The sequence below is a fragment of the Argiope bruennichi genome, chromosome 11, assembly GCF_947563725.1.
Source record: "Argiope bruennichi chromosome 11, qqArgBrue1.1, whole genome shotgun sequence".
NCBI classification, from domain to species: Eukaryota; Metazoa; Arthropoda; class Arachnida; order Araneae; family Araneidae; genus Argiope; species Argiope bruennichi.
The window spans coordinates 50983056-51010103 of record NC_079161.1 but is presented as its reverse complement, the minus strand read 5'-3'; the positions used below and the strand labels follow the sequence as shown (position 1 = coordinate 51010103).

Sequence of the window (27048 nt, the reverse complement as noted above, 5' to 3'; positions counted from 1 at the left end):
ATTACCTTAAGCTTTAACAAAATCGGGAGTTAATTTCAATCAATAGATTCAACAATTCTTATTAAGAAATTCAATGACCCCTACAAATAGCAAGAATTAGAGAGAGAATTTAATTCTACACCAATAAATCTAGCATTCAAAATTTAACAATCAATAATTCGAAATTTCGCCAAATCGTTTCGCAATTCATTTAAACAACACTTAAAGTTGCAACAGATTGGGAGTTCATGACGTATTTTAAAAGCCAATGATGCACTTCGAAACTTGACTTTTCTCCGTCGCTCCTCACTTGTTGTACATCATCTATAGAAAACGAGATTTTACCAATGCTAAATTAAATCTTTTCAACAGAAGTTGCTTAAGTGAGGACTAATTTAAAAGATTTTATTAGTCCCTCTTCATAGAGGTTCGGTAAGTTAAACTAAATTTTCTAAAGTCCCTTCGATGAATTTAAGTGCTTAAATTAATCTTAAAAGATCCCTCCCACTCCAGTGACTTTGCTAGAACTTTAAATGTATAAATTTTTATTTGAATTACAAGTATAGAATTAAGCTTGAGCTTTCAGTACTTTTGGAACAGAGCATAAACTCCTGCTATTGCCTTTAACTTTCATCGGCATTTTAAAAGAAAGTGTGAAAAGTTCTTTTAATGTAACTTCTTTATATATATTTTGAATATTTTATAAAGCACTTACATTCATCGTGTTTTTCGACTTAAGAGGAATTTTGATACTATCTGGACATTAAAAGTTGTTTTATATAATAAGAATGAATATGATAATTAATTCTTGAATATTTTAAATAGTAGAAAATATCTCATTTTAATATCAAAGGAATATTTTATTTGAACACTAGTAAATATTGCCGCATAATGAACTACTGATATCAATTCCTGTGGCTTGGTTGGCAAGACACGAGACTGTAGACCTTCACGACCCAGGTTCGAATACCAGCCAAGTCAGTTTTATCCAAAGACTGGAATTTTAATTTAAAATGTTATTTATTATTTCTCTAGTTTCTAGTTGATTCTAGATCTTTCTTTAAATGTTCTATCTGGATGTTTCTCGAACATTCTGAGAGTGTATATAAAGTCAAGTGTCACCAGTTGTGATCGAGTTATCGGTCCTGTACGCTTGAGAGTTACTTTGCTTGAATAAATCTGATTACTTGTTCAACCTAACAGCCTTGTTATTTCCAATCTTCGTGACAAGTTTGGTGGAGGCGCCGGGTACTTATTCCTGCAACCGTGGACGATAGCGAAAACCTACGGAGGAGCCTTCGATTGAGAGGATTATCTCCCGAATTTGGATTTTACTCTCCAGAAAGCAGAAAAAGGACAAAAATGTCGGTAGAAGCCAAGCCCGTAGTAGTGACTGTTCCTACGCCCCAACAACTGAGGAGCCCATCGACATTCTCCGGAACGCCTGGAGAGGACCCTCTTAAATGGCTAAAGGAGTATGATCGAGTTGCCCATTTCAACAAGTGGGATGACATGGTGTGTCTCGCCAATGTATATTTCTTCCTAGATGGCACTGCTAAGCAGTGGTTTGAAAACAACGAAGACAACTTGAATTCCTGGGAAGCGTTTAAAAATGGATTACTAGGACTTTTTGGTGACCGTCAAAAACACACCAAGAAAGCCGAAGAACAACTTAAATACAGAGCCCAGCGCCCAGGGGAGAGTACGCAGTCCTATATTCAGAGCGTATTAGGTCTCTGCCTAGAGGTTAATCCATCGATGTCTGACTGCGAAAAAGTGTCACACCTAATGAAAGGTATTGCCGAAGACATTTATCAGGCCCTTTTAATGAAAGAAATCACCACTATAGCTGATTTCACAAAATGGTGCAACTATATAGAGGATATGAAGCAAAAGAGAGTAAAACGACAGAGATTTGAGAGGCTACCAAACGTCGTACCTGTAGCATCCATGGAGGACGAGCCAGATTTGACGTCCCTCATTCGCAGAATAGTGCAGGAGGAAGTTCAGCGGTTGGTTACCGAACTTAAAGCACCTTCGGAACCATATTCCCAGTCGTTAGAGGACCTGGTGCAAGACGAAGTCGTAAAAGCTTTGGCACCGGTTTCAGCAAAACCAATCGAACCTCGACCAAGACCATCTTATGCAGCTGTGGCCAGACGAACCAGAGCCCCTGCTCAGAGGTTGCCCGTACAGTCAAGAAAAACTGATATTTGGAGAACTGCCGACAATAGACCAGTTTGTTTCCACTGTGGCCGTCCAGGACATGTTGTGCGCTATTGCAGAGAACGGAAAGCTGTATTTGACAATTATCGACGCCGCCAACAGAACTTCAAAACTGACGCTGAAGAAGAAGAATACCGCCGACCAAATACCATCCGCCGTTCCACACCCAGTCCATCTAGAGGCCGATCCCCTACACGCCGTTTCAGATCACCGTCACCGTATCGTCGATCCAGTCAGTCGCCAAGCCGCAGAAATGAGGAAAACTGAACGGAGCGACCTTCCTAGGAGGTGAGGCCGCATGCAACGGAAATCCTCCATCGGCCGCCAAGATGACGGGAAATCAACTGGACGTCATTATAGATAAGAAACCTATACGTGCTCTAGTCGATTCTGGAGCCTCATTTTCGATCATTTCCGATAAGTATCGACGGTCGTTAAAGAAGGTTTTGTTTTCTGACACCAAAACCCTTGTACTGAAAGTCGCTGATGGAAGTTTCATCCGACCGATCGGAAAATGTATCCTGCGTGTTCGGATAAACAGCCGAGAACTGCCGTTTGAATTTATTGTTGTGCCGCATTGTAGTCACGAAATAATCCTTGGATGGGACTTTTTAAAAGCCTCGCAAGCCGTGATCGACTGTGGTCAAAGTGAACTATACGTAGAAGACATTTGCCAAGACGTTGCCACACCAGACACATGGAAATTGTATGCCACAAAAGACTGCACACTTAAACCCCATTCTGTGACAAAGGTAGCAGTATCAGGATACCATGTTCAAGGAGACCTAAACGTAGTCATTGATGGTAATAAGCAGCTGCTCTTTGAGAGAAACATCGCCGTGCCATCCATGGTGTCCTTATACCATAACAGGAAAAGTGAAATTTGGGTTGCCAACTTGCAGTCCACGAACAGAGTAATCCCTAGAGGAATGTGCATAGGCCAAGCCGAACCACTGGATGGGGGACATTTATGTGTAATTTCTAGCAAGTCAGATGACATCGATGCACAGCAAGAGACGCCAAACGTCGAAATGGATTGTTCACCGATGTTGTCACCAGAGTTGAACAATGAACAGAAAAACAAACTAGCTAAACTGCTACGACGTTTTACGGCAATCTTCACGAAGACTGACAAGCAGACAGCTGCACGGACGAATGTGAGACACCGGATTCACACGGGTGATCATACTCCAATCAGCCAACGAGCCTACCGAGTCTCATCGACCGAAAGACGCATTATTCGTGAAGAAGTTCAAAAGATGCTCGATAACGATATCGTCCAGCCGTCTGAAAGTCCCTGGTCTTCACCCGTTGTACTCGTGAGGAAAAAAGATGGAAGCTGGCGTTTTTGCGTTGATTATCGCAAGCTCAATGCGATCACGAAGAAAGATGTGTATCCTCTTCCTCGTATCGATGATACATTAGACTGTCTGAAGGGAGCCAAGTTCTTTTCTTCCATGGACCTTCGCTCCGGATACTGGCAGATAGAAGTAGACGAGGCTGATCGTGAAAAGACGGCATTTATAACACCCGAAGGATTATACGAGTTTAAAGTCATGCCGTTCGGACTTTGTAATGCCCCCGCGACATTCGAGAGAATGATGGACAATTTGTTGCGCCATTTCAAATGGATTATGTGTCTCTGTTATCTAGACGATATAATAGTGTTCTCGGAAACTTTTGATGGCCATCTCACTCGATTAAGACTTGTTTTAAAAAGCCTTCAAGATGCTGGTCTTAAACTCAACCCGAAGAAGTGTCTTTTCGCGGCCAGAGAAGTAAAAATACTGGGCCATCTTGTATCTAGTAGTGGCGTTCGTCCTGATCCTGACAAAGTGAAAGCCGTTAGCAATTTTCCTACCCCCAAAAACGCACATGATATACGGAGTTTTCTTGGCCTTTGCTCATACTTCCGGCGATTTATCAAGAACTTTTGTTATCTCGCTGAACCCTTGCAGATGCTGCTAAAAGGTGGTGTGGAGTTTCATTGGGGTCATGAAGAAATGAAAGCTTTTAACAGTCTGAAGAAAGCGCTTACGTCTGATCCTGTATTAGGAATGTACGACGAAAATGCCCCTACAGAAATTCATACGGATGCCAGTGGTTATGGTATTGGAGCTGTCTTGGTGCAAATCCAAAATAAAGCTGAAAAAGTAATCGCATACGCCTCCAGAACTTTGACAAAAGCCGAAAGAAATTATTCCACTACCGAACGGGAATGCCTCGCCATTGTGTGGGCAATCAACAAATTTAGGCCATATATATTCGGAAAACATTTTACAGTTAAAACCGACCATCATTCGTTGTGCTGGCTTATGAGTTTAAAGGATCCTTCAGGAAGGCTTGCAAGATGGGCCCTTCGACTTCAAGAACATGATTTTTCCATTCAATATAAAACCGGTAAGAAGCATAGGGATGCCGACACTCTCTCGAGAAATCCAGTGGAAGATGAGACTCATACAACAGACAAATCCCTAGCCGTTACCACGAGTATGAACCTTGCAATAGAACAGAAAAAAGATCCAGACCTTGTAAAAATTAACATTGACAACAACAGCCGATCCATAGAAAAGAAAGGATTTGAATTAATTGACGGGGTTCTATACAGAAAGAATTTTGATCCAGCTGGACAAAAATGGCTACCAGTCATTCCGAAACATCTACGAGTCGACATACTTCGACACTTCCATGACGCTCCTACGGCAGGCCACCTTGGTTTCGCAAAAACTTACGACCGAATCCGCAAAAGATTTTGGTGGCCAGGGATGTACCGAAATGTTGTCCGATATGTCATGCATTGTCGGGATTGCCAAAGACGAAAACCTATTCCTCAACGACCACCTGGACGATTAGTTTCCATCCCTCCAGCTACAGCACCTTTCCATCGCATTGGGGTTGATCTCCTCGGAAGATTTCCAAAATCTGGTCGGGGAAACAAATGGATCATAGTCTGCACAGATTATTTGACACGATATGCCATAACAAAAGCCCTGCCGACCGCCGAAGTCGAAGAAGTAGCAAAGTTCTTGCTCGAAGAAATTATTCTAAAGCATGGAGCTCCACGAGTAATTATTTCGGATCGGGGAGCCGTTTTCCGAGCAAGACTTGTTTCCACCCTTGTTGACCTGTGCAATATCGATCATCGTTTCACGACGGCGTATCACCCTCAAACAAATGGACTGACAGAACGCTTTAATAAAACTTTGACCGACATGCTGTCCATGTATGTGGATACAGAGCAGAAAAATTGGGACGAAATTTTACCGTTTGTGTCCTTTGCTTATAATACCGCTAAACAGGAGACGACAGGTTTTACGCCTTTCTTTTTACTTCATGGACGCGACGCCGAAACGACGTTAGATACAATGTTGCCATTCTCTCCCAATGATGTAGATGATGATTACGTCGCTAAGATGGTTGCCAGGGCTGAAGAATCAAGACAGTTAGCCCGAGTGCGAACCCTGAGTGCCCAAGATAAAGACCGTCGACGTTACAACGCCAAACACCGAATGGTATCTTATGCTCCTGGAGATCTCGTATGGATTTATACTCCAGTCCGAAAAGTTGGACTCTCCGAGAAGCTCTTAAGGAGGTACTTTGGGCCTTACCAGGTTTTACGCCGTTTATCAGACGTAACATACGAGGTGCAAGATTTTGACCCTGAATCCCGAAGAAGACGACCAAGAGACGTTGTCCATGTACTGCGAATGAAACCGTACCATGATCCCGACAAGCAAATTGAAATTGAGGACAGTCAAAATGAAAATGTCGTACCTGCCGAAAATCAAGAAATTTACAAGGGTCCCATGACACGTTCCAGAGTAAAAGCCCTTAACCTGATTGACAGCGGGGCGCTGTCTTTCTTTGGAGGGGAGTAATGCCGCATAATGAACTACTGATATCAATTCCTGTGGCTTGGTTGGCAAGACACGAGACTGTAGACCTTCACGACCCAGGTTCGAATACCAGCCAAGTCAGTTTTATCCAAAGACTGGAATTTTAATTTAAAATGTTATTTATTATTTCTCTAGTTTCTAGTTGATTCTAGATCTTTCTTTAAATGTTCTATCTGGATGTTTCTCGAACATTCTGAGAGTGTATATAAAGTCAAGTGTCACCAGTTGTGATCGAGTTATCGGTCCTGTACGCTTGAGAGTTACTTTGCTTGAATAAATCTGATTACTTGTTCAACCTAACAGCCTTGTTATTTCCAATCTTCGTGACAATATTTCTCTTTGTTGTTCTAAGAAAAGCAAAAGTAATATTTTAAACTTCTTACATTTAACATCATGTTTCTAAGTGCCTTCATAGTTCCGAATAAACTTCGCTGCTTTTTTAATTTGATTGCCTCTTCTAAGATTCTACAAGCATTAAAAATATCAGTTGGCAAAACAATAAACAATTCAATTGCAAATTAAATATATATTTAGAAATAAAAATAGTGTTTTATTCCTTTCTTTCAAGTTCAGTGAATTTCTTAGTTTACTGATTATCGTATCTTAGCGAATCATTTCTAAGTTTGTTGCTATATGTTAAAGCATTTCCTTTTTTCGTATTTTATATATCTGTTGTTATATCTGTATTATTCTTGTCTATAGGGGTCTATTGTCTTCTATCTACAGGGCTAAATTATTAAAAAATTGGTATAATTTCATAAGCTATGCCAATAATTTACTAAAATACCAGTAATTAATAACTATTAACGTCTTCTTATTAATATTAATAATTTTATAGCTTTCTACATTAATAATCAAATAATAAAATTGGACATTTTTTGTAATAAGGCTTTTTTATTTTAGAAAATTTCATCTTTAATGAGTCTTAATCAAGAAAATTTCAATTGATGGAATATTAGATCCAAACAACATCAGGAAAAAAACTTTTTCTACCAATATTATGTTTTCTTATTTTAAGAAGATGTTGTTCTAAATTTCTCGCATTTATTCAATCTAGACACGTACCATATATATTCTGCACTGACTTCGACTTCTTTTTCTTAAAGATTTTAATTATTATGAATTACAAATTTTAGTAACTCATTCCATTGCAATTCATATAACAAATATTGTTAACATTTATCTATAAAAGTAGAAAATATCATCTATGGTTCAAGACATGACACAATCATTTGTTCAACAAACCATGGGTTCTGCACTAATTTTATTATATAGAATGACTCAAATTTATTGGCATAAAATAGAGAATTATAATTATATGTGAATCATCATTTTTAAATAACCTTGCTTCATAATATTCTTATAATGAAAATGATGGAGTTTGTTCTGATTTTCACTCCAGCGTAATTTTTCATCCAATTTTTATTTACCAAGTTTTACATAACATTAAATTTTTTTTTTAATTTTTTGTAGGATTACCAGCATTCTTAAAAATTTTTTGTAGGATTACCAGCATTTTTTAAAAAAAATTGTAGGATTACCAGCATTTTTTAAAAATAATTGTAGGATTACCAGCATTTTAAAAAAAATGTAGGATTACCAGCATTTTTTTTAAAAAATTGTAGGATTACCAGCATTTTTTTTTTAATTTTTTGTAGGATTACCAGCATTTTTGAAAAAAAAGATATTGGAAATTAACAGAAACTCAAAGTTTTGACATTCTGTTAATTTCCAAAGTTTTATTCGTGGACAGCAATAAATATTGATGCATAAGACAGATGTACGTTAAAGGTTTAGAAAAAGGAAAAAATATTAATATTTTTGATATTAATAAATTCACTTTGAATTTTCTGAAGACTTGACATAGATTCTCTTGAACTAAATTTTGACAATCGGATATTTTTCCCCTTTAAAATTGTTTAGACAAATATCAGAATATTGCTTTTTTTCACTTTTACCATCTTACTTCTGATTAACAAAGAGACAAGTTGAAATTTAAAAAAGCTTTAAACAGACTGACATAGAAGAATTTTAAGTAATATTAAATTACTATACATTTGGGAAAAAGATGTGTTCTGTTTTTCTACTACAATCTGTTCTGTTTTTCTACTACAATCTGTTCTGTTTTTCTACTACAATCTGTTCTGTTTTTCTACTACAATCTGTTCTGTTTTTCTACTACAATTACAGTATTAAGTATTCGTCGACGAAAATATTGAGTTTCATTTTTTTTAATGAGTGATTTTAAATTGATGAAAATTATATTCAAAACTATTCTTCTCTTCATGAACAACAACGGTATACAAAATGTATTCTTTCAGGATCTTTCAAAATTTTCATCTTCTATAAACGCGAGCTTAAACACCATAATCTATTTTTATCCAAATTTCAGTACAAACACTTGTATTTCAAATTCTATTCTAAGTAAGCTTAAATTTAACGCTATAGTTCTATATGTGTTGATATCACAACAAATCAGATTATTTATTTCTTATAATTGTTGAAAATTTCTTTTCAGATGTTGCTCCTACTTTCATATCAGTATTCTCGGAACACACAGTCCATCCTGGGGATTCGATATCATTAAAATGCATCTCTACCGGCAATCCAATCCCAAGTGTTACGTGGTATCTAGATGACTCAATTTTGGGTCAGAATCCACGAATAATAGCTGGTGACTACGCCAGTGACATTGGCCACGTTACCAGCTTTTTGAATATCACTGACATCCTGGTTGAAGACAGTGGGGAGTACCAGTGTCATGTGACAAATGATGTCGGTTCTGTGTACCACTCCAACAGACTGAATGTCTATGGTCCTCCTTTTATAAGACGCATGAAGAACATAACAGCCATATCTGGTGAAGATCTGGTATTGAGGTGTCCATATGGTGGACATCCAGTCAAAGGAATACGATGGCTGAAAGGTAGGTAACACAATATAATTATAAATTTTTAAAATGTAATTTGCTCAGATTTCGAAAAATCATATATGAAATTTCAAGAGATCTTGCTGAACAGTTAATGACAGGTAAGATAGAGAAAAGAATATTTCCGACATCATCGTATTTGTTAAATCAAAGATATTCCGTTTCTTTATTTGATCATCAAAGAAAGAAGTACAGGGTTTCCATAATTAAAGTTCGCAAATTCCGCTGTAACCATTTATCCTTAACCAGTCATCAAGGGAATGTAGATCTCTGTGAAAAACTTAATGAAGTGATTAGAAGACATTAAGAGAATAAAAAAATATTTTTAAAAATTGGGAATCCAGAGAGTATAATACAGCAAAAACATAGAGTGTATACTCAATATTTTTCTCCATATCAACAAATATTCACGGTGAGACGGGCCAATTTTCGTTTGTTTGATTTTTTTTGAGAAACTGATTAGGCACTAATATTCAGTGCAAATTTTTGACTTTGATTATTTCTCATCAATTCCAATCCTTACTGAAAGACATAGAAAAAGGAAAGTGAAATTTGAAGAAACTAGTCTTTTTTATTCGCTTTTAAAAGTGAAGAAATATTTTTTTAGGTAGAAAAAGCGATAAAATTCAAATAAAGGAGTATAATGCTTCAAACTTTCAGGCCAGCATCGGTAACAATCATGAACTTCGAAAAGGACTTTAATATTTAATAATGTCAACTGAATTCCACTTAAAAAGAATTCGAATAAATTGCTTAATTAATTTCCACAACAGAACGATCTCTAGTGGCGGTATTTAATTCAATGAATATTTTTATTATGTCATCCATAAAGTTCCATATTTCCCTAAAGCTTTGTTGCCGCTATAGATAGCTTTCCTTACTGAATATCCCCGCATATTCTTATAGGCTCGCTTTCGTTAGCAATCTAGCCGTTGATTAGTTCTCAACAATTACAATCCTTACTGAAGGACACAGAAAAATGAAAGTGAAATTCAAAGAAACAACGCCTTATTATTATTATTATTATTATTATGTCATCCACAAAGTTCCATATTTCCCTAATGATTTGCTACCGCTATAGACAACTTAGGAAAAATTCAAATACAGGAGTATAAAGTTTCAAACTTTCAGGCCAGCATAGGTATCCATCATAAGCTTCGTAAATGACTTGATGTTTTATGACATCAACTGCATGCCAGTGAAAAGGAATATCTAATACAGTTAGTTTGCACAGCAAAACAATCTCTAGTTGTAGTATTTAATACGTTGAATATTTTTATTATATCTATTAAGTTTCATAATTTTCCAATGATTTGTTACCGCTGTAGAGATTTTTCCTTACTGAATATCCCTGCATATACTTATCAGCTCGCTTTCATTAGGAATCTAGCTGATGAAAATATCTACAAGGTAATTAAAGATTCACATAGAATTGTTCGCTGAGAGGAATTAAATAATTCAAACCTTTTTCATATTTTCCTAATGATATGTTACCAACTGTAGACAGCTTTCCTTAATGAATATCTCTGCTTATTCATATCGACTCACTTTCGTTAGAATTCTAGCCGATGAAAATATCTATGAGGTAATTAAAGATTCACCTAGAATTGTTCGCTGAGAAGAACGAAATTCTAACGCAAAAAAAAAGTATTTCTAAGTAGAAAGATCTTCCAAATTCCACAGTGAAAACTCTTTAAGCTACAGTGTTTATACTGCTTAGAAGAAAAAAATATTTTTAATTCAAGTAGACAAATATGTATATTTGGAATTGCAAAAAAATAGAAAAAGTATCTCATAATAAGAAAAATTACTCACAAGCATAAAATTCGAATAATTTTGTTGGGATTTTAAACTTATATATATCAAGTTTATATATACATATATATATATATGTTTAAAATCCCAGCAAAATTATCCGAATTTAAATTTATATATATCAAAATCATATATACAAATTTAAAATTCCACCAAAGTTATCCGAATTTTATGCGTATGAGTAGTTTTCCTTATTAGGAGATATTGTTTCTGACTTTTTGCAGAAAAAAATGTCTAAGTAAAATATCATAACATCTTAGTATCTTGAAAGTAAAGCAAAAGAGTGTACATTTCTGTTATCATTCTTCATGAATTAAAATACAGCTGTAGTATGTTTTAAGCATTTCTTAAGATACTTCGAAACATGAATTTTTCTACGCAAAATCAGAAAAATGATAGTAAAGGATCTCGGGCTATAATTTTTTTCTATATTTTCAAACCATCAAATATCTTTAATTTTTGCAACTTTATTTACTTTATTAGAAATCAGATATTTTTAGTGTTGTGAAACACTGATTCTAATGATTTCACGAAATCATTAGAATAAAGATTTTTAAAAGTTATTTCAGAATTATGTCTTCGTTTTAAAAAAATTCTTTGAATTTACTCACCTCTAACAGTTTTAAAAAAGATTATAAAGCAATTGCGTGGCTTCTTTGAGCTTTCAAATTAAATTTCTTTAAAACAAAGCCAAACGAATTTTTTTCTTCTACTTCTTAATAAAAGTGAATCTTTTCATCTCATGGCTTCCTAATTTAATTATCGTTTCAAAACTGTTTTCCTTGCTGAAAATTTTACTTTTATATTTCCAGATGTTTATTTTCGCATGGAAAGTTATTTTTTTGTACAGTGAGTTGTTATGTTAGCTATCGCCTTTGTTTTGGTGGATTAATTTTGGAAGGTTATTGGTTATTCCATTAATTGATATTCGCCTTTTCATATTTGTTATCAAAGCTAATCATGTTACAGCGTGGCAAAATTAAAAATTAAGTTAAATCTGAAATAAATTTGGAATAGTGCATATTTATGATTTCTTTGCGAAGTGCACATTACAAGTACATACTCATGCGCAAAGAAAAAAAGTCCAAAATAATGAGTTGATGAGCATTTTTTTTTTGAACAAACAATAACTTTATTTGATTTTTTATGATATATTCAATGACCAATTTCACAAATTTATCATTCAATAAACCAGAGGAAGTGGTCACCACAAAACTTGCTCGTATACTCTATAATAAAGGTGAACCCCTTGCATAATATTGGCGCACGAAATATCAACCTTTGGCGTCTTTATGAATCCTTGGTGAATTTCTTGGCGATTAATCCTTGGCATGAGGGTAATAATGTACGAAATTCGAAGTTGATTGAAATAAAAATTTGACACTAAATTGCATTTATAGTCAGAAAATTCCATACCAAATTTATATATTTATTCTTTTTATTAAGTTTATGTATTTATTTTTATATTAAAGTATCGTTTTTGTATGTTTCTGAAAATATAGATCAGAAGACAGTAAAATCATTCTTGGAATTGGTTCAAAGTTTGATAAAAGTCTACATTATAGATATTAAATTTAGGAACCTAATTTTATCTATCTAGCTCTCTTCATTTTATTGTTATCGTGTTAGCTTATATTGAAATAACCGGACAGACTGACTTGTTCTGAACGGATTTTTTTCAATATTTAATGAAAATTCTACAAATCTGGTGTAAAGGCCATATATCAAATTTTGTCTGTCTAGTTCAAAATGAGTTTGAGTCCATCTATTTGCCACAGACAGACATATGAGCCTTTTCCAAAAGTGCGCATTTCTAACTCGTGGAAATCTGAACCGTGAAAACTCGGGAAAATCTCGAGTTTGATTTTTCTTTTTGTTTTGACAATTTCTATACTTTTTTTATACTACGAATAAGAGAAAATATTTTTTAAAAATCCTTTTTAAACACTGTTTTTCTTCTAGTTCAGATGGTTGCGTGTTCAGATCATAATGGTTCAATGAATTGAACCATTATGATCTGAATGGTCCAATGAATATATATATATATATATATGTGTGTGTGTGTGTGTGTGTGTAATGATATTTTAATTCTAATTTCAATTTAATTAATTTCCAAGATATTTTTTCCTAATTTAGCCCATAGTAACTTCATTCTAAAAATATTCTCTTATTTCGTGATCCAATTCCAATTTCGGTATATTCGACGTATTAAAAGAAATAAAAATATTTTTAAAAAATGATTTTATAAAATCTTTTATATAATAATTTTTCATTCTATTTAAATATTTCAAATTCTATTTAACCACAATTTGATTGGATTTACTATTAGAAAATGATTTCTCAACGCACTGTTTTGAGCTAAATTGTTTGATCATCTATTGTCACTATCTGCAAAGAAAATGAAATTGCTGCACAGTTTAAATAAAAATTCTTAAAAGGAGACACATAATAAATATGTTTGTTTAATAAAATGGCGAAGCCTTTGTGTCTATTAATCAGGTCTGATTTTAATTCGAAAAACAAATATTTGCATCTGCAGAATTATTTGTTTAACAAGAAAGGAGGAAAGTCTGCAAATCTTTCTCACTTCATTTCGCCAAACAATGCCAAATCATTAATGTTAAGAAGAAAATAGATACTAATGTAAATAAAGCAACCAAAATAATGTATTTAAAAATTGACTGCTTAAAAATTAACGCAAATAAAGCATATTTATTTATTAACCGTTATCGTCAGTGCTTGTTATATTTACTTAGTCTTAATTTTAAATTTCTAAAGGCCATCATTGTTCCTTAATATCCGTTATAAAGAGCATCGGTAAAGACTACAATGTTTGTAGCATTTGAAGATAAAACCGAGCAGATTTTTTTAAACATAAAAATTGTTTAACATTTTTTTATAACGAGGTAATGAGAATATAATAGTGTACCTAACTTATTGAAAGCCATGAGTTTGAAGAAAAAATCGCAAAGAATAAATGAAAAACCAAAAGGAAAAGAAACTAGCTGAGTTTTGTTATTAGTAGCATTTTCTCATCATTTTATCAGTTTCTTTCATTCATTCAACATCTTTTCTCAAAGAGGAATGAAAATTGTTTTAATCAAACAAGAGCGGAAAATGAAACGGCGTATTAAAACCAAACGATTTTCAGCAACTCGAGAAAAATAAATTATTTTAAGACTCGGAGCCAATAAAAATTCTCCATTTAAATACAAAGGAAACAAAATAAATGGATAAATCGAAATCATTTTGAAAATTTTTTCCACGATAATTTTTCTCGTACTTTGTAATTTGAAATTAATTAATTTAAAAAAAGTGTTTCTTTAATTTTTGCATAGAAATTCTTTTTTAATTTTAGTTCATTAATTAAGTTTAGTTTCATCAATTAGTACTAATTTCATTAATTACTATACTAATTAATGAGATTAGTATAGTATGTGAAAATAGCTCAATAATGAAATGTTTTCACGCCAACATTTACATCAAGAAGTTGCTAATCCTGTTATTATTTCGATTGTTTAGTCTTTCACGTTGGCGATTAACACAGCGCGCCAAACATTTAGATTCTAACCAATTACATTTATATTTTATAACTGACATTTTTTAAAACATTATAGTTACAAGGAAACAAGACATACACTTTAGCGATAAAGATTAGGAAATTCTACACACATTTTAAACTGTAGAAGCACTTATTACCATTACTTCGTAACTTATTTGTTCGAATTATTCATTCATCCAGTAACATGTAATAAAAGAATAATTTATAAATCTACAAAATTAAATTAGCAAAAATAAATAATTAAAGAGAGAAAGCAATAGTCTAAATTCTAATCTGGACAATGACAATGTTTTAGAATTGATTCGTTTATCTTTACTTTACTTTTAAGAATTTGCTTTTAATTTTATAGTATTATCAATAACGTGCGCATAAAAAAATGTACATAAAAATTTTGTATGGCGGGCATGTATAAGCGGAATTATTTAATCAAGGGAAGCATAGCTGTAAAGAATGCTTAAAAATGTATTGCAAAATTTATTAAGGTTAGACAAAAATATATGGATACTTTTAGGGACGAAAAATGAGATGACTAAAGTTCTTGGTTACGTTTATTTTATTTATATCTCAAAGGGTCATAATCTTTATATTACAGACATGCAATTTGATTTATAATTATGTTACTGAAAGACTTGTTATTGAATAATAGGCTGAAAACTTCCAAACCCTTGCTTGGAATTTTAACAAATGATAGAACGATTCAATTTTATCATGGTTGGAAAAAACCCCATTAAAATACATTTTATTAGAATGAAGACACCTTCTGAAAATATTTACAATTATAACATCACCTTACAGACTGAATATTTGTATCATTATGTCTACAGTAATAGAAACACTCATAGGCACATAATCATACACAACCTCAAGATACATAGTGAAGACAAGCATATATAATCTGCTAACATTTAGTGGATCTACATATCAGCTGCGGTTATGGTATAAACAAAATCTGATGATTCGTATAAATAATTTGTGCATTCTGTGCATTTGGGTATCAAATGAAGTGACTAATTCAAAGCAAAAACGCAAAATCTTGAAGAAATAATGCTTTAAATCTTTTAATAAAAAATAGAAAAGCCAATAATGCCGCATAGAACAAAGGCCGTCGACTCACCATGGCCGAATGGACATAGCACTGATCTCATAATCAAGAGATCGTACGTTCGAATCCCGCCAGAGACAATGCGATTCACAGTTTGTGTAAATATTTAATTCCTTGATTTAATGTTTTCCTTTATTTCATGTTCCAGAAGATTCTGGACCTTTCTTTAGTTTACCAGATAAGTGTACTGAACTTTATTTACTGTCTCCAGAAAAGTATTCTGGAACTTTCCCTGTTAGTATAAAAGCTTAAGATCTGTCAGTCACTGTGTTCTCAGTTCAGAATTGAGTTAATAAATTGGCTTAGCTCTACTTCTTGTGGGTGTCATTGAGTTCCACAATAGAGTACTTAAGTAACAATATGAATTTAAAATGAATGAAAATTAGTCCGTAAATTAAATGCAGAACTTCATAGCAGATATAAAAAGCACGGAGAAAATTTATTTTATTTATTTTTATTTTTAAAGCAATATGAGAATGTTTTTTGTTCAGTAATATGCTTCGATGTCATCGAAAAAAATCGAAAATATATTACAATCTGCAGTGATTTTTAATTTAAAAATCCAATTAAAATTTCGAAATATCATTTCGGAGTGAACATCTATAACCTAAGAAGAAATTATATATTATTTCAAATATATATTATATTTGGCATAATTATATATTATATTATGCCAAATGATAAAATTTAAAACCCTTACAAAGATAGCTTCAAGATTAAAAATTCATTTTTAAATCACGGTAAAAAAGCCAAAGTTTAGTTCCATCCTTTAAGGGTTAACATGGAGCCGTACGAATAGAAAATTACCCCGGCAAGTGTTAAAAGCACGGCATAGATTAAAAAGCCTGGCATGTATTGTTGTTACCAATTTATATTGCCTCACTGTCGAATTAGTTTCTTGAAAAGGGAAATAGTTTTATTTTTAGCTTTAATGGATGCCGGGTCAATGACCACTGGTGTTGGGATAAACATGGCTACAAAAATGAAGGATCCATAATATTCGTGAATCTTGAATCCATTAGTTCTCGAGTTTGAGCGCTTGTTTTAAAACATTTATTGCATTGTCACGAAAATAATAAAAACTGATTCGAGCTAAAAAAAGAGATTTAGTAATAGTTAAGTTGAGCTCAAGCGAGTAGTCGAGTGAATTCTCTCTTTGGATTTCTGATCCTCGACGAATTTTCTCAGGAGGCTTTATGTTATTAAGATTGATAATAGAGATTTGCTGCTTGTGCGCTGTTGTTTTCTGCAAATGCTGCTTACTGCAAAACTTTTCACTTTATCTCACTGCGCTAATTTTCTATAACATTATCTTCATTTATTTGATAGTTACTGATGTTTGAATTTATTTAAATTCCCTAAGCCATCCTGTTTATGTTCGCTAAAATTTGATAGCACATGATCACATCAGGCTCTGGTAAGTCGTCTCTGAGCTCTGACCAAAAGCAGACGAGTGAATTTACAGAGAGGAAGAAAGATATTAAGCAAAGAGCGAGTCGCATAGTTCTAAAAGTTTCATATTAAATACGCTGGAATTGAGTTCCCCGCAGTTTTGACTTATTTTTCATTATTAATGCGTCGCCAGTCGCTTCTTAGGAAGGAGAGAAACACGACCATATTTAGCAGATATTGGTTCAAATTCGTCTTCTAATTTTAAAGTAGTTTTATCTGATGCCATGTAATTCTTAAGTCACAATCGCCTACTCGTAAGAACAGACTTTACCAGAAGCTTGTTACAAACAATTTTAATACTTAAAAGCACTTTCAGATAGATTTTTTTCTACATTCTGCTAATTGTCCATTAGAAAATTTCAGATTGATTTATTTTATAAATTATTTTGCCACTAATTTTATCTACTTTTTTTCTAGGCGTTGCTTATCTTCCACTCAACCACCGTCAAAAGATCAGCCACGGGGGTAGTCTGACTATACAGAGTGTGGAGCGCAAGGGGGATGAGGGCGAATACAGTTGTATGGCAAGGGATGACAAAGGAGAGACTGCCACTGCATCAACACATGTATCAGTCGTGGGTAAGAAACAAATTCTGCCATCAGTTTGTGAAGAATTTTATTTCAGAAAAACTGTTGGTTTGGTCACTAAATGAGTGTAGATTTTTTTTTAAATCAAAATATATAGTTATTGTTTCATGAACTGAAATTTACCAAACCATTTATCTATTTCCCTAGAGTCAGTCTTTCTTTTGTCTATGGAATTTATATATTTTTCAGTAGCATAATAACCCCATGTACATAAAATTTTTAATTTTTTTTTTTTGGGGGGGGGGGGGGAGGGGATTCAAATCAAGTTGAATTTAACCTAATAATCATTATTAAAATTCCAACCATTCAAGGAATATTGAAATGATAACCATAAATGGTAATCTGTTGGAGAAATATCAACATTTATGTTGGATAAAAAATACATTCTTACCGCACTCTAGCTATTTTTGAAGGCCTCACATTAGGTTCCAGTAACATTTACTGCATGAGTCAAAAAGGATGCATGAGTCACGCATCTTCGTGATGGAATCCAATAATACGTTGATTTGCCACCATTGATAAATGTAAAGTTTGTTTAATTCCTGAAGTTGTATTTAAATTAATCATCATTTATAAATGTCAACCATTTAAGAAGTGAACCATGAAAAGATAAAAATTAATGGTGATTTGATGAAGAAATGTCTCTTATGGTGGACATAAAAACACATCCCTAGGAAGTTTTAACGATTTCTGTAGATGTTTTCGCCTTAAGTTCCACTGATTTTACCAATAACGTAAGATGTATAAGACACGATGAGTTTAAGACGCTTGAAGAGGAATTTAAACAAATTCATCTTTAATAAAATTCTCACCATTCAAAAAAATTTGAAAAAGATAAGACTTAATGGTAATCTAATGGAGAAATATTGACACTCATGGCGGACATTAAAGTACATCCTTACCAAGTTCTAAAGAATTTTAAAGATAGCTTGGCATTCAGTATTTTCGCCATTGAAATAGGATGCATGAGGACTCGCTTCATCATGATGAAGCACATTATTTCTTTGATTTGCTATTATTGGCGGTTTTTTATTAAAGACACAGTTTGGTTCATTTAGTTCTTGAAGTTGAACTTAACCCTATCATCAGTATTAAAATTTCAAATATTCAAAAAAATTTGGAAAGATAAAAATTAATGGTAATCTGATGGAGAAATGTCAAGATTTATGGTGGACATAAAATGACTTAATTACCAAATTCTGACGAGTTTTGAAGATGTTCTAGTAATAAGTTCCAGTCTTTTTACTAATGTCGTAGGATACATGAAGCTTTGTTCACCATGATGAAGCACAATATTTCTTTGATCTGCTGACAAACGCGGTTTATCTTTAAATGCAAAATTCTTTTCTTTTCTTTTTTTTTAATTTTTGAATGAACACATCTGATTGTATTGTATCGTTGTGAGACAGAATTTGGAATTCTGCCAAATTGAGAATATAATCTTCCACTAACTGTCATTAATATTGCTTCATCTTCTTGCCTAACTCTTTCACCCGTGCTCCGGCCTAATTGACCGTGCAAATTCTATACAAGCGGGCCAATTTCTATTTCAAACGATGGGGACAGGATGAGAACATAATTGGTGATAACTCTTTTTGTATCCTACACCCCTTGTTCAAAACATAAACTGGCCTGCCAGCATAGAGTTTGTATGAGCAGCTTACATGGCAATGTTTTGGGTGCACAATTCAGTGTTTAACTCTTCCCAACAAGGAAAATTTGGCCAGTTTCAAATTTTATAAATGCATGTTTAAGTTACAAGTAGAATTTAATCTTGCAGGAAATCGTAGTACAAAAATATATATAATCAATAAATTCGCAATAAAGTTTGTGGTGGAATGAAGATAATTATAATCCGTGATCCGAGCAAGAGGGCCCATGTTTTCAGGAACATTTCTTTAATGATCATATTTCATACAAAACAAACGCAAAGCACGAAGACAAGACAAGACATTAACGCACCCACCTTAACAGAACAGCATCTCATCACCTTATTAACAATCACACTGCACTGTGGAATGCATACCTAATCAGGTATTGCCATCAATTAACCAAAAAAGAAGATAGAGTAAATGCAACTGTTGCAACGTCAAATTTCATAAATAGATAAATGATACTCTGTGCTTTCCAGGAGGTGTAAACATTTAAATGAGCTTAAAGTAGTTGCAGACATGTTTTATTTCTCATTCTGCTTCAGGATGTTACAAAATTTATCAATTGTTTTATCAATTAAATGAGTCTTTCAGAAAATATGGAAACTAAGAAATAGATTTTTAAGTGTTGAGAAGATCATCTATGCTTATAAGCTTAATTAATTCATTAGCAGCAGCAAATACAAACAAATAAAAAGAAGAAGAAGAAGGATTCTAACTATTTATTATTCAAATTTGTGATCTTCAAATTAAAAAAAAATAGTTTGTTTGTTCTGAAGGTTAATGATGTAAAAGACATTTTCCTTGTGAAACTTTTCACATTTTTGAGGCAAAATGTAAATTAATGAATAGCTAAGATTGGTTTATAGTTACCCCTTGCCTGCCGCGGGCGTATATATACGTCTCCCGAAGTCAATGTGTTAACTGCCCCTGGCGTATTTATACATCTCGCAACTATATACGTATATATATACGTGACCCTGGGGACCGAATCTCGCAAGTTATCCTCGGCAGGTAAAGGGTTAAAATCCTCTATTGCTGTCGTTAATTTACTATTTGTTGAATGCTTAGTAGTACATGTAAATACAGTTGATTAAATGACCAACCTAACGCATCATAACTCATATTTCTGTGATGTACATCGCTTGATTCATATTTCAATGCAGATCTGACATATATACTGTTCATTTCAGTATCCTAAGATTACCACTTTTCGACGATTCTATCTTATTGAGGGGTGAGACCGGAAGAATGAGCACATTTCAGGAATTCTTCGCCATTCTTTGACTTTGATTTCCGCCCTTTTAGATATTATTTCATTTAAAATGTTCATGTGTGCATGAGTCATGTCATTTCTGACCGTATCATTTTATTTTAATTCAAAATTTATTTATTTTATTTCGGAAGTAATTCGAGTTTATTTTATTGATAAATATAGACATCTCCTCCTTTCATCTTTCATCTCACCCCTGTTTTCAAGAATTAAACCTATCCTAAAGCATGCGCAAAAGCACGGAGGGTTTGAAAACCCGTTAGAGAACAGTATAAAGATTACTCTAACTATCTTGTCACAGAAGCAATCAGAAATACATTAATTAATTAACAAATTGAATTAATCTTATCAACTGAGCAAATTGAATTTTTTGAAAAAAATATTTATCCAAAACTGTATTTCTGTATCAAAACTGTTTATACCGTAATGTTCTGAAGTATATGAAGATGTTTTTATTTATACATTTGAGGCAATAATTGTCAAGATAGTTACTTTTTTTCAGTGTTAAAATTTTTTTAAACCATCTAAAATAAATTTAATCTGGAATATGATTTTTCTTTTCTTTTCTAGAATCTAAATTTCCAAATTAATTCAAATATAGGTGGTAAAGAAATTTATGATAATAATTTTCATGCTAATATATTCATAAAATGAATGAAAAATAATGTTCAATGTAGAGAAATTTACAAAAAGTTTTAAAAACTTTATAAAAAGTAATCTCGAATTTAATTCGACATCAAATGGCAAAAAATATTAAAAAATGGTAAATAACGCAGGAATATAAGTCTAATCTATATTTTGGAATTTTCAAAGAACGCTTTTAAACTCCAAAATTTTCTGATAATAAATTGTCATTCCTTTTATCCGAGTTACTGAGACGTTTCAAGACCCAGATCAAAAGCATTTTACTTGCCTTGCAAAAATGACAGAAACGAAATAAATATAAAAAAATCAATGAATAGGTCTTGAAAAATACCGAATTTTTACTTCTCTTTTATCCCCCCCCCCAAAAAAAAAGAAGGTGTTAAACGAAGAATTTTTGTAGAACTGATGGAATTGCCCCTTTCTCGGAGAAATGTATAAAAGAAAAGAAAAGAAAAATGATTTATTCTAAAAGAAGAAATAAGTAAAGAGGGGAAATAAAAAGTAGCTGAAAATGGAAGAAAAATGAATACTCGAAAGCTCAAAGTGAATGCATTCCAAGACTTTATCGATCAACCTTTTTACCTTTAAATAATGGACCGTGAAAAAAAAAGTATTTTTTCGTTTCTACATCTGCTTTAATTATACTTTTAACTTCAGAATTAGAAGCTGAAATACTCAAAAAATGTGTTTAAAAGTACAATTTTCCAAAAATCTTAAGATAAAAAAAATATTTTTCACATGCCATGGAAAAAAAACCAATGATACGTTGCAATGATTAACTACCATTTTTTTTCTGTTTAGATTTCTGAATTTGCTTTGGTAAATTTATAAAATTCAAAAGAAAGTGGATTTTAATTATGTTTTTAATTTGGAATGTTTCTTTGTAAACTAGATAATGCCATTTTCTTTGAAACAGAATTCTCTACAGACCAGACTACTGTATCTAAAGCTACATAATAATGCAGTTATTTATTGGAAAGTAAACATTCACTAAAAACAGGATTTCTGAAATTTCAATAAGATTTTTAATTAATGAAAAAGTAATCAAAATTGTAATAATTTTTGGTAATTACAACAATTTAGTGCATATAATCGCACAAAATCCACTTTTACAATACTACAAAAAGTTAATTTATTATTTCTATAATAATCTTTTCTAGCTACTGTAATTTCCTGATCTAGACTGATCAAATAACGAAGCAGAATTTCCAGACAATTCTTTATTTTACAGTCCTATATATACAAAGAACAACTTGTTCTAATCTTGGTTAAATAAATAGATATTTACACCTGTAGTAGGAGAAACAATAGCAAAATTCGAAGGTTTTTTCTTGGAACTCAGTTCTCCATCATGGCAACACGAACTCCAGAACTCCAGGGGTAGTTTCTGAGACTCCGAACTCGTGGGCGTAGTCTAACCGTCCTCTGCAATTCGTTTCTTCTCTCCCCTCTAAAAAGAAAAAAAAAATTATGCGCTTTATTTTGACGACAATATCCGCCACTTAATTTACATTGGTCATTTGAGCTCTCCTTCGGCCAATCGGGGTTCAGCCATATTCTCTCTCAGTGGCGCCAGTGGGTCGTGGGAAGGTCCTTTCATAAAGAGAAACATCTAGCATACAGATGCTTGGACACCCCTTTCTCTTTGAAGGTACTATCAATACCTCTTGGACGAGGAATTCCCTATGTGGTCTTCCATCGTAGTTGCTAATGAGCAGATGCGAGACCACCCAGGTGGAAAGATCCACCATCTGGCTATCCCGAGGAGTTGAGTAAGTAACAGCGACGACACAATGAATCAGTACAACACAATGTCTTATCATTACTGGGAAACGGGGAATGTTACACTACTTTGAATTTTTTTTATTAATTTCAATAATTTTTTTAAAAATATTTCTTAACACTATTTGTTACAATGCTTTTAATTGTTGTAATGGAATTAAAGGCCAATATCATTATTGACTTAATCTTTGAATCCCGTTGTGTTTTTCAAAATGGTTTACGTTATTACGATTTAAAAAAATTGTTCCTGTCTTATGTTAATACCAAAGCAGAATTTCCACATACACTTTTCTTAACATAATAATGTTTCTACTCTGACATTTTTTCTGTAAATTGTGCTATGACCAATCAAGGAATTTAATCAGGAGGAAGGGCTGAAGTCATAAAAATCATATTTTCTCCTGTTGTCACCAAATTTTACAGCAATCAGCAAAGGTGTTTTCTTAATCGACTTTCATGAATTTATAAATCATGCATTTTAGCGAATTGTAAAAGAATAAAATTTTGATCCATTACAATAAACGCTATAAAAAATTTGGCAAAATATTTATCTCAAAACCAAAATGCCAAAGCTATCGATTATCAAACCATATGGCTTATATAAGTCGAAACACTTTACAGACCATTTGCACTTTGCCAATAAACATCATAGAGGACACTATAATAATTAATAAAAAAAAATGATGGAATAATTTGTCAAAAAAATATTCTCAAACTCTCACGAATAGAATGACTACAAGTTGAGAAGTCTGCAAAGTCAGAAAACTATACAGCCAATTTTTAAAAAAAGATTAAGAAAATACAAATGTAATCATTTTTTTAAAGAAATCAAGAATTATAATTTTATTTTAGGGGGAAATTGCAGCACAATAGCCTCCTCTGCCACAACAAATCCTGGCGATATTGCTTTGCTCATTGGTGGCGGAGTGGTCAGCTGTACACAAGAAGTCTCTGCCCCCCTTGCTGAATTTGTCTCTGATGTTGTATAATATAAAAATATTTACATATCTTATGTGATTCTTTTAAAATATACAGATATTTCTTTTGGAATACAAAATAAAAAAGAATTATTAGTAATATAACTCAAAATGCTGTTTCACTGATATGTATTCTTCTAGACCATTTTCATTTTCTATATGAAACAAAGTATTAGCGAAAGTGCCATTTTTTCTAGAAGGGAAAACGCACTCAACCAGGTGAAGTAAAACACTATCCAATTATTGGATAGCGAGCCTTTTTTATGTTATTTACTTCGTTTTACTTCAAAGCTACCTAAGGAATTCCTGGCAATATTTTTCTCAAGTAAACGTAAAGAGCATTGATGTAAACTTGTTTCTCAAAGAAGCACCCCCTTCCATTGATTTTGTCACTGATGTTGTATAATGTAAAAAATATTTACAAATCTTATGTGATTCTTTTAAAGTATACAGATATTTCTTTTGGAATACAAAATAAAAAAGAATTATTAGTAATATAACTCAAAATGCTGTTTCACTGATATATATTCTTCTAAACCATTTTCATTTTCTATATGAAACAAAGTATTAGCGAAAGTGCCATTTTTTTCTAGAGAGATAAAAGCGCTCAACCAGGTAAAGTAGAAGTAAAACACTATCAAATTATAGGGTTGTGAGCCTTTTTTTTACGTTGTTTGCATCATCTTCTCTTCAAACGACATAAGGAATCCCTGTCAATATTTTTCTCGCGTAAACGTAAAGAGAGTTGATTTTAACTTGTTTCTCAAAGAAGTCCCCCCCCCCCACTGAATTTATCACCGATGTTGTATAATATAAAAATATTTATATATATTATGTGATGTTTTTAAAATATACCGATATACCACACACACACAAAAAGAACTATTTGTAATATAACTAAAATGCTATTTCAGTGGTATATATTCTTCTAGCCTATTTTCATTTTCTATATGAAATAAAGTATTAGCGAAGGGACCGTTTTTTCTTGAGGGATAAAAGCGCTCAACCAGGTGATGTCGAAGTAAAACACTATCCAATTATTGGATAGCGAGCCTTTTTTACTTTATTTACTTCATATGCTCCTCAAAGCTACCTAAGGAATTCCTGTCAATATTTTTCTCGCGTAAACGTAAAGAAAATTGATGTTAACTTGTTTCTCAAAGAAAATCGAATTTGTTTTATGTTCCTTTACCACCGAATAAAATATTACTGGAGGATCTTCTACTTATATGACACAAAGCAGCAGCTTCACTTTCTTGAAAAAAAATATCACCATTCTTATATTTTTATTAAAAAAGTTAAGCACGAGATTTCCATGTTTCGCTACGTTTTATGCTGCTGATAGATCAAAAACACATACAATGGAAGATTTTTTTTCTAATTGCGTTTATTTGTCAATTTATTTTTTTTAATACCATACATTGTACAGCATCACTATATTTGTACATTTTTAAAATTATTTATGATCTTTATTTTTCAAATTAAGATATATGAAACATTTTATTTTCTAATTTGCTGTCTTTTTTTTCTCTTTCTTTCCAGTGTCACCGGTCATAGACCCCCACTTCTTTCGAGATAGTGTAGTTACAGATGAAGGATTACGTGCTAAATTCATGTGTCTTGTCGTGAAAGGAGACCCGCCTCTTCGCTTTCATTGGTTGAAAAACGGATTACCTTTCATTGCTCACGGTGACACGACGGTCCAGACTTTCGATGATTCGTCAATTCTAACTTTCAAAAAAGTGTCGTCCAGTGACAGAGGACATTATACGTGCGTCGCATCCAACATGGCATCTTCCACTAATATGACGACACAACTCGTAGTAAATGGTAAATATTAGATATATTTAATGAAAAATGACTCATTCAGTGAATGAAATATGACTCATTAAGTAATAGTACTAATGAGCATTCAGTAATAAAGTACACTGAAAAAAATGGATAGTCAATCATTGGTCAATTCTAACTTTCAAAAGAAGTGTGGTCCAGTGACAAAGAACATTACACGGCCGGCGTCCTGGCATAGGGGTAGCGCGTCTTCCCCGTGGGTTCGAGTCCCGGTTCGCATGGTTGTTCTTCCGTTGTTCTATCTGTGATGTGTGAATGTGCCCTCCGGTAAAAAGGGGTTGTGCAAGCGAATGAGTGATGCGTGAGTAGCTAAGTCGTACTCTTGGCCTAGTTGGCGCTACTAAAATAAACAAGGACACTCCCCCACCGGCTTAAAATCGCTGCCTTCGTAACATCAGGCTTGTCCATGGCAAGTACCATAAGAAACAACAACAGAACATTACACATGCCAATTACATTTAATATGGCTTCCTCGACTAATATGATAACACAGCTAGTAGTAAATGGTAAATATTAGATATATTTAATGGAAATGACTCATTCAATGAATTAAATATGACTCACTAATGAAATGATAGAAGTAATGAGCTTTCAATAGTAAAGTATATTAAAATAAAGAAAATAATTAAAAACTGGGTATATATAAGTGAAATCTGATTCACTTAAACGTAACTTTAAAGCGATCCATGAAATATTATCTGCGTAGTGACATCTACGAAATTCACTTAAACTTCATTAAGTAACGTGTTGCAACATGTAATTTGAGAAGAAAATGTGCGTTCAAAGGCAAATACTTATTTCAATGATAATATATTTTGAAAAATTTCTAAAACATATTTATATATCAAGAAAAATATATTGGCTGATATTCATAATAATACTTTCATTAAAAAATTTTATTTTAGTGTAAAGAAAAGGTGGTCTCCTAGAACCACCTCCCCAGTTAAGTGCTAAATTTTCACCTCCCCAGCTAAGCGTTAACAAATGGCGATTAATCAAAGTATTTCTATATTATATTTTTTACCTTTTTAAAAATCAGACTTATAATTCTGGACAAGAAAATAAAGACTAATCGATAACTAAATTTGATCTGATGGAATATTTAAGATATGTAAAATAAAATAAATATTAAATAGTTCTTATTTACATTTTTTCAGTGCCTCCACAATGGACAGTGGAGCCACAAAACATTTCTGTGGTTCTTGGTAATACCGTTTGGATGGACTGCGCTGCTGTAGGATTTCCTGCCCCAAATATTTTGTGGAAGAAAATGATATACACTGGTAAGTTTTTGTTTGATTCTACTGTTACTTCAACCTGTC

At 32.9% G+C, this 27048-nt stretch overlaps 1 protein-coding gene across 3 annotated transcripts in view; it reads left to right on the top strand.

Annotated features, from left to right (window-relative positions):
• LOC129957034 (cell adhesion molecule Dscam2-like) overlaps positions 1–27048 on the top strand; it is a 329511-nt gene that overhangs the window by 242400 nt on the left and 60063 nt on the right. For all 3 annotated transcript variants that reach the window (XM_056069149.1, XM_056069150.1, XM_056069148.1), the window contains exons 8-11: positions 8620–9027; positions 17379–17540; positions 25421–25708; positions 26884–27009. In XM_056069149.1, the coding sequence (XP_055925124.1) occupies positions 8620–9027; positions 17379–17540; positions 25421–25708; positions 26884–27009 (984 nt within the window). The remainder of the gene's footprint in view (positions 1–8619; positions 9028–17378; positions 17541–25420; positions 25709–26883; positions 27010–27048) is intronic.